The sequence below is a fragment of the Marmota flaviventris genome, chromosome 1, assembly GCF_047511675.1.
Source record: "Marmota flaviventris isolate mMarFla1 chromosome 1, mMarFla1.hap1, whole genome shotgun sequence".
Lineage (NCBI taxonomy): Eukaryota > Metazoa > Chordata > Mammalia > Rodentia > Sciuridae > Marmota > Marmota flaviventris.
The window spans coordinates 144,526,157-144,539,813 of NC_092498.1; the positions used below are offsets into that span (position 1 = coordinate 144,526,157).

Genomic DNA, 13,657 nt, shown 5'->3' on the forward strand with positions numbered 1-13,657 from the left:
CCTGGGAGCAGAGACCTGCGCTCCATCCAGCAGGCGGCTCCGGGGGAAGCTCGGCCCGCCCTGGCTATTTCCGAGCTGGTCACATGTCACTGAGCCTCTCCAGCACCCCAGATGGTTCCAAGGGCTAAGCTGTGACAGAGTCACCCAAGACACTGGATGTTTTTGGAATCTGGTGACTCACTCCCAAATAGGTCACTCCATGCCTGTTTATCAAGGGCCCAGGGTTTGTGTACCCAAGACCTGCTGCTGCCTTTGTAAAACCTGGACTCCCAGCAAGAGGCCCAGCTGTGTCACAAATCAGCACCGAAGCAGCAGCCGGCAGCTGAGGGCACCTTCCCGTCCCATCCCACCAGCCCTCACCGTGGGCGTCAAGTAGACGGCAGAAAGAAACCCACAAGCCGGCAGAGCTTCCTCTGAAGGGAATGGGATTCACAAATGCCAACGTGACGCTGGGTGACTCGAGGGGCACTGCCCACACCACACAAGGCTCTCCCTAGCTCGGCCGCACAGCCCCCATCACTCACCGGGATCCACCATCTGTATAAGTCCACACGGCACACCTGACCGGCACCCAGTCCTTCCCCGGGGACGGAGCTGGGAGCGAGCGGCCTGGGCATGGGGGGCAGGAGGCTGAGGGACATAGCCACTGCGCACAGTGGGCAGGAGAGGCCTGGAAGAAAGGGCTCAGTCTGCAGCTAAAAAATGCCCGCAGCAATACACCTGAGGCCAGAGACACCGCAGGCCCTGCAGTGGAATTGGTTTACTCAGGAAGATAACGGATGATGCGCTTATTAGAGACCTAGCGCCAGCCCCAGGCTTGAAGACTTTGGAGTGAGAGAACAGAGGCCGGGGAGGCCGCAGGACCAGAGCACAGGTCTCCAAGGACTCTGCCTCACTCCACTCAAGAGCCTCGGCACGCCTGGCAAGTGCCACCTGAAGGCCCAGCAACTCGGGAGGCTGAGGCAGGAGGATCCAAGTTCCAGGCCATGCTGGGTGACTTGTCAAGACCCTGCCTCAAAATGAAATAACAAAGGGCTGGGGGTGTGGCTGGGTGGCACAGCGCTTCCAAGCATGCACGAAGCCTGTTTCAATCCCCAGGACAACACCCCAAAACAAGCGTCGAGCCAAAGAGGTGATGCATTTATGGCTCCTCAGCTACTCAGCACTGAGCACGGAGCTGGGGGCGCTCAACCACTGAGACACATGCCCAGGCCCTTTTTTTTCTCTTTTGAGACAGGGTCTTGCTTAGTTGCTCAGGGCCTGAATTGCTGAGGCTGGCCTTGAGCCTGCGAGCCTCCTGCTTCAGCCTCCCTCCTCGCTGGGATTACAGGTGTGTGCTATGGAGTCCGGGTGGAGAGATGCTCCCAAGGACCAGGCCCCACAACAGAGGAGGCAGGGCTCTGACCGGGAGCAACAGAGTCCTTCGTGGCCGGCATCTGCCTGGCCCTGGGTCCCACCAACACTTGCTGAGGACGAGCCACGCTGCCCGCCCTCCGACCTCCCCACTCCCACTGCACACCTGCAAGACAGGGAGGGACACCTCTACTCTGCAGGGACTGTAGGACAAGCCACTTAGACACCACTGCACCTGCTCCTGACAGCTGTCCCCAGCCCCCACTGCTCTGCCAACGGGGGACAAGGATGGCTCCAGGGAAGATGTCACTTAATGTAGAGTGAAGGCCACTGGTCTGCACCTCCTGGATTCGCTCTGGGGCCCAGGAGCAGGGAGACGCCGGCACAGCTCCCCAGGGAGTCTGTGCAGCATCCTCCATGCAGCCAGGGCTGGAAAGCCCCCGAGAAGCTCACCTCCTCGGAGTTCACCAGGCAAAACTGAGCCTTCTGTGGGAAAACGAAATTCCTAGATCATGCAGACCTTAAACATAAAGGCTGGGGGCAGTGGTCCATGCCCGTAATCTCAGTGACCCAGGAGGCCAAGGCAAGAGGATCGCAAGTTTGAGGCCAGCCTCAGCAATTTAAGGCCATCTCAAAAAAAAAAAAAGACTGGGGATGTAGCCCAGGGTAAAGTGCCTGTGAGTTCAACCCCAGCACCAAAAAACAAACAGAAGACACTGCTGCTGGATCAGTGCCGGGCTCTGGGGCCCGCAGCCAACAGGCACGGAGAGACCCAGAACGCACGTTAGGATCTGGATCCACATACAGGAGGAAGGGAGACGTCCCGAGGACAGGTTCTCCATCCAGGGGAGAGGAGGGAGCCTAAGGGCCCGGCTGTGGGCTGCGCAGATGGAGAGCTGCCTGGTCAAGCCCAGGTCAGGACGGATTGTTTGGGTCCCGTTGCTGCACGAGACAAAGCGGGCACTTATCAGCCGGAAGCAGTGAGAAGCGTTTGTTCAGCCAGGAGAGCTGCCGGGGCTGCGCTGAGGGCAGCGCCTGATGGGGTGGGGAGGGCAGAGCAGAGGTGGGACAGGGCCAGGCACAGCCCACGCCCACCCCGGCCCACCTGGCTCTCACGGGGTTCCTCCTGCCCAAGGCTGCCAGGTCTGTGCCCCAAGAGGCACCGCGGGCCCCACGCCAGGCCCCTGCGAGGGTTCTCTTCAGTTCGGCATCATCCAGCCATTTCCTGAGTCCCTCTAAGAGGCAGGAGCAGCCGGGGGCTTCGAGACCTGCACATCCACCCAGAGCGGGGAGGCACTGTGAGGCTGGTCAGGGAGCCAATCAGAAGAGGCCAAACCTGCACCCCGCCTCTGCGGCACAGCCTCCACTCCCCACCTCCAACCTCCAGAAAGAAAAGCTGCCCCTGCTCAGGGCTGACCCACCCAAGGCCTCTGGAGGGTTACCATGGAAACAGCATCCAAAGTTGGCCAGTGGCAAGAGGCTCTGCCATCTCATCACCTTCTGACCCCACACAGTGGCTCTGCACCCACTTGACCAGGCCAGCTCTGCCACAACACCCTAGGCATCCAGCTGGCTCCCACTGACCTGTGGCCTGACTGGCTGACGCCTACCACGCACAGGGCCGCACGGCGTAGGAGGCAGCGCCGAGCTCGATATGGAGCACGCTATCCTTGTAGCCTCAGGACAGTTACAAGAGGCGGTATTGGTGCTGGTGTCACTTCACGGATGAGGAGACCAAAGCTTGGAGAGGTCCCGACCGGCCCAGGCTCTGGTGACGAACAGCAGTGCTGGATTCAAACCCGGCGTCTGACCCCAGGGGGCCCTCACCATCACCAGACCCAATCCCCACCAGCCACTGTCCACAGCCCTGGCTCCACCTTCCTACAGCACCCTGGGCACACGCCAGCTGCCACTCCCCCAGGGCCCGGCTCCCTGGCTCCCCCACGGCACTGTGCCAGCAGAGTTCACCTGGGGATGGCATGCAAACTCAAATGCACGGCGGCACCAGGCAGGGGAGGTGGCGTGGAGGCCGGGCTGTGTAGGAGGCAGGGGAGGCTGCTCGTGGCTTGGCAGCCTGTTCCCTCTTAGAGCATCGTTTGGGCCAAACAAAGCAGGCACAACCGTGTCCTGGGGCCACCACCAGGCCACCCAGTCTGGCCGCTCATTTCCAATCACCCTGAGGCAGCCTGCCCCTCTCCAGCAGGACACCCCCACATCCCAGCAGGGTCCGGTGGGACAAGGAGAGCCCCCGCCCTCCATGTCCAGCTCCCGGCCCTGCTCCCCCTCTCTGTGGGACAGTCTTTCACTTCCTGTTCATCAGCCCTTTGCTATTTTATTTAAGAACTGCAAAACCTTATTTTAAAAATATGCCTTCCTTACAAACTTAAGACCCGAGGACGCTCCTTTCCTCCACCACCAGACCAGTTCCTAAATGTGGACCCCAAAGAAAGTCCCTAGTGTAAGAACCACAATATTTAAACAGGTGAAAGACGACACCCACAGGCATCCAGGCCCATCACCACCCCTTTCAAGACAGCCCACTCATCCTCTGGGGGGGCTTTCCTGCAGCTCCCGACTCCCAAACAGGCAGACGCCGCCTCCTCCCCGCATCCCGTGTCCCCGCCCACACTCCTCCTGAATCCTCCTGCAAGCCCAGCTGTCCCTGCAGGGAGGCTGGGGCAGGAGGACAGAGGGTCTGAGGCCACCCCGGGCAGCTCAGGGAGACCCTGTCTCAGAGTAAAACGGGCTGGAGATGCAGCTGATGGCTGAGTGGCCCTGGTTCCATCCACAGGACGGGGAAAAAACACAAGAAAGCCAAGCCAGCCCCAGATGTGCTGCCACTCACTCGCTCCAAGTCCTTCCTCATCCCTCCACGTACCTCCATATGGTGGTAGTTCATGAACACAAAGGCAAAGTGAAGGAGCCCCTGGGAGACAGGCCGCTGCCCTGCCTGGCCCACCTGACACCCTGACCTGCCCGGCCCCCGGCCCAGGGCTCTCCCTAGGCCCAGCGCTCAGGGGCAGACCTCTGGGTCCAAGGAAGGCCACTGCTTTCTTTAATTTGAGATGGTTTGTCCTGAGCAGAAGACAAAGGCTGAGCTGGCTCTAGGAGGGGGTGGGGGCAGCCAACTGGGCTTCACTGACTCCGGATCAGCTGCTGGGGTCCACAGACCAGAGCCAGGTCAACGCCAGCGCTGACTGCTCTTAAAACACGTGGAGAGTGTCTGCAACACTAGCCGAGCCCAGCGGTAGCTGCCCTCCCAGGGCACAGTCCCAGGGACCCAGGGGAGTACAAGTCACTTCCTCTGGATGGTGAGTGGGCTAGGGGGGAGGAGCACTCCTGTAATGAGCCAAGCACCCCCATCGAGGAGCCAGCGAAGCAGAGGGGTCCCTGTGTAAACGTGACACAAGCCCCAAACCCGTCATCCAGACAGCCGGGGACATTTCTCTGGCAAGTGTGACGCAGGGTCATGTGCCACTGGGAAGCAACCGCCCCACTGTCCGTGTGGCCCTCTGATCTGCCCAGCCAATGCCCACTCCCCCTCCTCCGCCTTTCTCTTCTGGCTCTAATCCTGGCTCCTGCCAGTTTCCATTCCCAGCCCGAATCTTCTGGTTCCAACTTCTCCAATGGGACACATACGCCACTGTCATATGGGACGCCCTGGGGAAGGGCCATGCCAGGCTCGAGCTGGGGACAGGTCTTCCCTCGTCCGGGGGCCCCACACCCGTCACATAAGGCGGTGGGTTTGCTATCCAGGCATGGACGCCATGGACCAGTGCCAGGTATACAAGCTTGATTTCTAAAAGAGAAAAAGTAGAAACCAACTTCCCAAGAGAAACCCTGGACGCCCGGCTCCTTGGAACAGCTCCCCTTCAAGCGGGCTGCGGCTGGGTCTTGCCTGCATCAGGAGACGTGGGTTCAGGTGGGAGCCGGGGAGGTTCCAGCTGCCAGGAGCCTCAGTGTCCTCTTCTGCAAGATGCCCTGAGGGCACCGACCTCAGAGAAGCACTTGGAAGACGCCGAGATGCAGAGAGCACCAGCAAAGTGCTCACCCAGTGCCAGCCCAGAGCAGGGGCTCGCCAGCCACCGTCACGGTGACCGCTGAGCACCCAATAGGGCAGGAAGGGCCCGCGTCAGGAGATGCTCCGACAGGGCTGCAAGGGGCCCCGGTGGGCATGGAGAGCAGCTCCTGGGCTCCCTGGGAGGGGCCATCAGGGACCCCGCTGCTCCCACTCTGGGCTACTGTGCTGTAATCTGAAGCAGCCCCACAAGGACCCTGCAACTGCAGCCATCGAGGCCCTGCTGAGACCCTCTAAGCCCTGTGTCCCCTTCCTGACTCGGACGCTGGCTGCTGACGGTTCTGGCTCGTGAAACGCTTTCAGAGCACATGAACTCAGACCTCCCCAGGGCCATCGTAAGGCGGCTACCTCCACGGCTACCACCTCCACGGCGGCCTGCTGTGCTCAGAGGGCAGATATGGCATTTAGTGACCGAAGGGCGGGGGGCCCAACACAACAGACAAGACTCCCGGGAAGAGACCGAGAGCCATGGAAGTGAAAGACTCAAGTCCCTGCTACAGGGCGCGGCTCTGCACTGGGGGCTTGGTGCTGCCCAGCATTCTGCCCTGGCAGACCCTAAAATACCAGGGAGGGACTCCAGCAGGGCCACAGGCCCCCTCCAAGAAGGCAGAGGACACCTAACTGCTGCCTCAGCCTCTGTAGGATGGCAGCCACCTCGGGGTAATAAGTAAGGCAGAAAGGACTTGCGCTCTGGCCTGGGTGGGCAGCCCTGCTCACGGTTGGCCTTCCAAAGCAGCAGCGCTGTCTCTGACCACGATCCTAAGGTCACTGACTGGCCCAGTGCTTACCCCGCGATCACATGTGAGGCTCCCAACCCCAGCCCCAGCAGCCTGCCTGGCAGAGGCCACCCTGACCCACACCACAGAGCCTGTCTCAGAACCCACTCTCTCAACCGCGCGCTCAACGGTGTCACAGTGAAAAGTCCCTTGGGCACTCTGCACCCCTGGACAAGCACGAAGGTGACGCCCAGTCTGAGGGACAGCCAAGGCCAAACTTCTGGAACCCGCCCCGGCTCACGACCCTTGGGAGCCGCCCACAGCTTCCTCCCAGCTCCCCTCGGCCACATCTGCAGGGGTCAATAGCTCTGGACAGCCTTGGCCGACCTCAGGCCCACAGGCTCTGGCTCCGGAACTCGGGAGAGGAGCCGGTGTCACACACAGGCTCCGGCCGGGTACAGCGACCCAGGAATAACTCCCCAAGGTACAGCGGGTGTCAGGTGAGGCAGGGGGAGGCAGGGGAGCTCCCTGCTCTCTCACCTTGGCCTCACCCCTAAATGGCTTGTCACCCAGAAACCAGGAACAACCCAGTACCACCAGCCCGGCCACCGCCCTTCCCCATCCAGAAAGGGCATGGGATAGGTACAGGACACCTCAGGCAGCAGCTGGGTTCAGAGGGCACAGGAGGGAAAAGCTGGGTGTGACCAGCATCTCCCCAGGGACCCCCACCCCACGCTGCCCGGCCCACCAGCTCAGTGGAGGCTGCTGCTCATGCGCACAGACCGCGCCACCGCGGAATGCCCTACCAAAGGCCAGCACCAGGGACGGCTTCAAGGTGACTCCCGACTTCCAGGCTCCTCTGCTCCTACCTGCCCCTGTGTCAACCTGCCTGTTCGGCCTGTGAGTCACTCATCAGCATCTCGGCAGCCACTTGTGGACCGGCAAGCCGAGGGTCAAATCTCACCCACCACACAGGAGAAAACGCCACCTTCTGGCTTCCTACAGGGACAAGGCGGCCAGCCCGACTCTCCTGGGGACCTGCATCTGACAGAGGTGAGCAGTGTCACGGGCTCAACTGTGTCCCCTCAAAATTCACAGGCTGAAGCCCAGAGCTCTAGCACCTCAGAATGAGGCTGCATCTGGAGGCTGAGCCTCAGAGGGTAAGAAGGTACGACGAGGTCACACGGGTGGCTCTAACCCTAGAGGACAGAGTCCTTATCAGAAGACAGACCCATGGACTGAGCTGAGGACGCAGCAGAACACAAGGAGAAACCAACCCTGCCGCCACCTTGATCTTGGGCCTCGGCCTCCAGGCGGCAGCCCCCTCGTCCCTGGTGCTTTGAGGCCACCTGGGCAAACTGACACAGAAGCAGGCAGAGAAGGGCACCCAGCTGCAGGTCAGGACAAGAGCCCAGGCTCCACCAAGGCTCACACCATGGGAAGCTGGGTTGGTTCTTGGTGACCTATGCCATGGTGCTGCCAACTCCAGTGACCGCCTCTGTCCTTAGTCCCCCAAGGGTTTGTGGTCATGGACTGGCTAGGCTAGGGGTCTCCTGGAGACTGCTGGGAAAAATAGGAATCGGCCACCGGTTAGGAGAAGACAGAGAAGACGCCGGAGTGGCGCCGCCCATCTGGCCTTCCGACAGCCGCCACGCCCACCAACTCTAGACCCGGGCAAGCCGGACCTCTGCAGGCACTGAGCTGCGAGATCTGGAAATGCGGGGCCCAGTAGGTGACCAGATGGTTTAACAAGTAATCGCCACACGGTGGGAAGACGGACAACTCATCGAGACAGCGAAGCAGGAATGAGCAGCCAGTGACCAGCTCCGGCAGGAAGGGGAGAGGCTCAGGGGAGGCTTCAAAGAGAAGGCGTCGCAGGGCCTCCAGGGCAGAACTGGAGTCCACGTCCAGGCGGCTCCCCAGCGAGGCGCAGAGGGTTGAGACAGCAGTGTGACATTGTGGGACAGGACAGGAATCGGAAGCGGCCAGGCAAGAGGACAGTGGAATACACAAGGATGTGCAGGCCAGCAGGACAGCCGGGCTGTGTCCTGAGGGTGGGAAGGTCCCCAGGAGCTCCCAGAGGAAACTCGGCTGCAGATGGGGCGTCCAGACAGCAGGCCTGAGGGAGCGGGTCTGTGCCAACTCCCAAGCCGGACCCAACTTGGCCCTCGCCAAGGCCAAGCGGGCCTCCGGGTGAGTCCCTGTCCCGGGGCAGCCCTGCTATGCTCCCCAGTCAGGCCTGGGGGTCAGACCCACTGGTTCTCCCGTTAGCACTTGAAGAGACAGCGGCACTAAAACCCTGCAGAGACACCAGGGCCTGGAGGCAGCAACCTCTCTGTTCTCGAGAAACAAACCAAAATGAGCCACCAACTTCAGCAAGGGAGAACGGCCTCGCTGGGGCCTCACTGTCTCCCTGGCCTACTTCCTGCCCATCAGGCTCTGTCCCCAGTTCAAAGTCTGATCTCGACAGGAGCTGGGTTGATCTTCCCACTTTTATCCCACAGGACAGCCGGACACCCCACCTGAGTTCCAAGGCTTTATGGGGATTTATAAGATGCAGCAGGGCTTCCACTTAGAATCCGAGCCGGGCCATTGGCAAGTCCCACCTTCCAGCCCACTCTCTGGAGCATGTGAGGGCCTCCCTGGCCTGGTCTGTGCCTGGACCAGTGACCCCACCTCCTCAAGGCCACTTCTCTACACACACAGAGGATGACAAGAACCACCTTCAGATCATCTGATGAGATAATATTTACAAATGCTAAGAGCCCAGCTTGTACTATGCCCTGGGTTTGATCCCCAGGAGGAAAAAAAATCTTAAAAATTAAATAAAAAGCTAAGGAGGGGCTGAGGGTGTGGCTCAGTGGTAGAGCGCTTGCCTTGCACACATGAAGCACTGAGTTCAATCCTCAGCACCACATAAAAATAAATAAAAATATTGTACCAGCTACAACTAAAAAAATATTTTAAAAAAGCCAAGGAGTTGCACTCACGTTTATTAAAACCTTATGAAGAAAAAAAAAGAAAAAGAAGAGGAAGGAGGGGGAGGAGGAGGAGGAGGAGCAGCAGAAGCAGGAGGAGGAGGGGGAGGGGGAAGAGGGGGAGGGGAGGAGGAGGAAGAGGAGCAGGAGCAGGAGGAGGAGGAGCAGGAGGAGGAGGAGCAGGAGGAACAGGAGGAGGAGGAAATGTGGGGAGACGGCAAAGAAACCCAAGGCAAATTGTCCTAAGTTCAAATCTCTGCTCAACCACTTGCCAGCTCTGTGGCCTTGGCAAAGTTACTCCACCTCTCTGAGCCTTGGTTTCTAACCCAGTGAAACAGGGAGCATTCTGTACCTTGCAAGGGGATCTTAGAAAGAAAACAGCTGGAGCCAGAAATTGGAGCCACTGCTTTCTTGGCCTGGTGGCGCTAAAGGGAGATGTGGCGTGTGTGCTAACCCTCCTTCAGAGGCCAGCCCCGCCACCCCAGATGGGGTGAGCATGCTGCAGTAAAGACAGGCCTGTTGGTGGGGCACACCCATGCCCCCAGTGACAATGCTCTCCTTCACGTCCCGGAGTGGTGGCTGAGCTCTCTCACCCAGCTGTGTCTCCTCTGGACAAAGGAGATGGGAGAGCCAGGCTCGGGCCGCCTGGTTGCAAGTGGGAACAAGGGCAGACGGTGTCCGTTGGCTCAGGAGCCCTGACGCCTTAGGAGCCTGCTGGAAAGGCCAGTTATTCTAAGCATCTGAGCTGCAGCCTGCGCAGAGACAGCAGGCGCCTTCGGGAGCAGGACCAGAATGCATCTGAAGGCCTCTCGCTCTGCCAGAGACTCACTTAAAATTTTAAAAATTTAAAGCTCACCACCTCTCTGGGGTTCGCACTGTGCTAGGCTTTGGTTCCGAGGAGGACAGAGTAAAACCCCAAACCCTCAAATCAATGGACAGCGATCGATGCACCCCCTCCACCCTGCCCGGGCTTCGCAGGGACTGAGCGGGAGCCGAGAGAAGCAGTCAGCGCTGCTCCTCCTGCCAATGGTTCCAGATTGGGACAGACGGAGGCTGATGTCGAAATCTGTTTCTTTTTTTAACAAGGAATGGGACAGGGAAGCTGGCCAAGGAGCAGGTTGGCCCAAGGTCCCTGCCAAGCACCCATGGACAAAAAGCCAAGGCACTGCAGGTGTTGGGAGGGGGTGGCCAAGGCCCACTGGGCTCCGGGAGGCACACAGACCCCTGCCTGGGCTCCACAATGGTGGGGCTGTGGCACCAGAAGCCTCAAGTGCGGGGCCAGGTGAAGGGCACTTGCCTCTTCTAGCAGACCAAGGCCCACGTCATCTGTCACCCTGAAATCGAAAAGCCCTGGTCCCCGCCGTTCAGTCCACCGTCTTACTTTTGCTGGGCAGCTCCTCTTGACCCAGGCCGTTGGAGGGAGCCAGAGGGGCACTGCCACCCTCGTCCAAGGTCAGGATGAGGGGCACGTCATCATCTAAGCTCACGGCCATGGTCTCCTCCCCGAGGTCCTCAGGAGGCAATGGCCAGGGCTTCACACAGCTGCTCTTTCACAGCCACTGAGCCAGAGGTGCTTCTCAGAACCTCCTCCATGAGGGGCATCTTCTAGAGTCTGGAGAATAAAAAAGAAAGACAATTATTAAAACGTAGCCAGAGAGGACGAATGTGTTCTGGATTTGGTATTGGTGATGGCGGCACGAACCCATGACTGCCCTCGAAACCACTGAATTATGGAGGCTGTGGTAAACGCGCAGTGCGTGAACTATTATCTCGATTTAAAAATAGTCACAAAAGTGTCATCGCTTTATGACACGGGGAAGGGCAGCCACAGAATGAAAAGTGCAGTTAGGGGAATGACATCTGGAGAGTGAGATAGGGCTGACCGGTTCCACCTCCACCCCTCTTCACACTTAGCTGGGTGTGACTGTTGTAAAGATTTTGAAGACAAAAAAAAAAAGCATTAAAATAATTAGTACTTAATACTCAGTGAGTATATCCTCTGTACAAGTAAAAGTCAACTGAAGCCTCATAATCACCCTAGGGATAGGTACAATTACTATGACAGTTGCAGAAGGGGACACTTCAGGCACAGAGAGGTTAAATAACTTTCCTAAGAACACACAGCTAGAACGCCAAGCTTTGAACCGTGCAGCATGACCCCAATCCCATATTCCCAGGAGGCTACAACTCCTCCAAGTCCCCAAGCTCTTGTAGTTAGGCAGCACCTAACTTCAATACTAATGAAGAGTTAGCATGACAGGTCATCACTTTTTTTTTCTTTTTAACTAACAACTTCAAGATTGGTTTTACTAAGCAGCCTCTGAGACACACACACTCTCAAGATTACTCTGGACCATTGTGGTAAGCAACATACTCCCTTCTCATACAGACACTGTTCTCCTAAGATTTAGATGCTTGAGGAGGAAAGAAAAGAGGAAAGTAATTTTTTTTTTAAATGATGTCCATATCACTCAGCAGAAGTACTCATCCCTAACTCCCAATTTAAAACACTCAGATCTAGCCTGTTAGAGTTTCTATTTATACCTCCCCATTTCCGCCTAGGAGGGCCAAAAGAAATGCCGAGAGTCAGCAGATCCATCTAAAGACCTTTGAACTTGAAAATCGAGTAGCAAGATCTTTCCTCGACTGTGACCTCTGAGCTCAATCAACATTGCCTCCAGATGGACCCCCTGAATGGCAACTGGGCAATTTTCTTTAATGAATCACCGAATACCTCTGAGCAGATCTCTGTGCATCACAGGGGAACAGCACATCTTTTTTAAAACAAGGAGGCAGAAGTAGATGGCTAAGCCTGTAGCTCTCCGCCCTGCAGACTTCCTGTGACAGGATTTTTTTTTTTAAAGTTTCCCCAGATCTGGGGATTGTTTGCTTTTAGATCTCACTAGAGGGAAGCAGAAGAGGAAATCTCAAATGAGACCCTACCTAATATTAGGCTGTCTTAAGAATGATGCTTCATTTTGGTTTTGGTTCAACATTTTTTTTTCTTTTTTCCTTTTTGGTGCTAGGCCTCAAATATGCTAAGCACATGTTCTACCACTGAGCTGTATCCTCAGTCTCTGTTTTAACTTTATATCATGGATATTCTCAAACAAAAGTAGAAAGAATATATTAAAGAACTTCCTTGTAGACATTTCTCAGCTTTGATAATTATCTCTCTGTTATTACTTTGAAGACAGGAGACTATTAACCCTCTCAACTCATCAAGGAGAGGTTTCTAAACTTTGTCACAACAAAGTATCATCACAGCGAGTAGTGTTTGTGTTTTAGCTGTTTAACACACGCATGCATTGCCCTAGCTCAGTGGCTCTCAACTGGGGTGATGTGGCCCAGGGAACACTAACAAGTTCTGGAGACATTTTGATTGTCATAAATTGGGAGTGATTGTTAGTAAGCAGAGGCCAGGGGTACCACTGAGCAGCCTATAATGCATAGCTGAGACCCCACACACCCACAAAAAGGATCATGAGGCTCAAAATGTGGACAGTACTGCTGCGACAAATTCTAACACCCCTCTTTACAGATTTGGAAACTGGGTCTTAGATTGGTCAACTTGCCCAACTCCCTAAACAGCAAGGAAAGTTGTGGCACCCAGATTTCAATTCAGGCAGTCTGAATTCAGGGACTCTCCCTGCTTAAACCTTACCTTTTCCTCCCAGAACCGGTTCCCCAATTTGAATTCTAACCCATCATTTTACAGAGAGAAAAATGAGGCCCAGAGAGGGGAAGGGAATTGTCCAAGGTCACACAGTGGACCCGCAGAGCTGGAACTCGGGACTCCGAGGTCCTAGTCCACTGCTCCTTCCACAGGCTCCGACTCTCTCTCTACAGAGGACCCGAAAGGTCACCCCCGGAGAAAGGGGACACTGAGTTGGCCAACACCGGCCGTCCGCTGGGGCAGCCTGCCCCAGGCACGAGTCTCCCGCGGGGTCACCAGGGGACTGCGGGGAGATGAGCGGGCTGAGGAAGGAAGAGGCAGGAGCGCCAGCTCCCGGTGCTCCAGGCTCCCATCAGGGTCCCCACGCGAGGGTCGCCCCAGGAAGCGGGAGGCAAAAGGGGTGCAAAGTGCCAGCCCAGGATGGAAGGGAGAAGCACCGCGGCGACTTCCCCGAGGTCGCCATGAACCCCCCTGTCCCCACCCACACCCGCTGCCCTGCCGCGACCCCTCACTCCGGCAACCTTTGACCCCCAACCCCTGCCCTCTCCCTCGGGCCAAGCCCCCGCACCCTTGGATTCTTACACGCGCCGCCCCAGGAACCCGGACCGCACACCGGCGTCTGCACCGCGCAGCCCAGCCCGCCGGCGCCGCCACCAAAGCCCAGAGTCCAGAGCTGTTGCAGCCGCCACCGCCACCGCCACTTGAGCTGCTGCCACCACAGCAGCTGCGCCAGCTCTCCGATCCGCCGCCTACCGGCCCCTCAAGCCCGCCGGCCCGCCCCGTTTCCCTTCCGCCGTAGCCTATTGGCCACCCGGGCTGCCAGATGAGCTCTGATTGGTCAAGCCTCGCGTCCTTC

General features: G+C 57.7%; 1 protein-coding gene across 4 annotated transcripts in view; it reads right to left on the reverse strand.

Moving 5' to 3' along the window:
• Positions 1–13,543, reverse strand: part of Tpcn1 (two pore segment channel 1) — a 50,632-nt gene extending 37,089 nt beyond the window's left edge. For 2 of the 4 annotated variants that reach the window (XM_027923403.2, XM_027923400.2), the window contains exons 1-2: positions 13,384–13,543; positions 10,507–10,737 (exon numbers count right to left, since the gene is read on the reverse strand). In XM_027923403.2, coding sequence (XP_027779204.2) covers positions 10,507–10,618 — 112 coding nt within the window. In that variant the 5' untranslated portion in view covers positions 10,619–10,737; positions 13,384–13,543. Of the gene's footprint in view, positions 1–10,506; positions 10,738–10,827; positions 10,845–13,369 lie in introns of those variants that run through there. The other 2 variants (XM_027923401.2, XM_027923402.2) reach the window with 2 other exon arrangements.
• Positions 13,544–13,657: the final 114 nt, after the last annotated feature.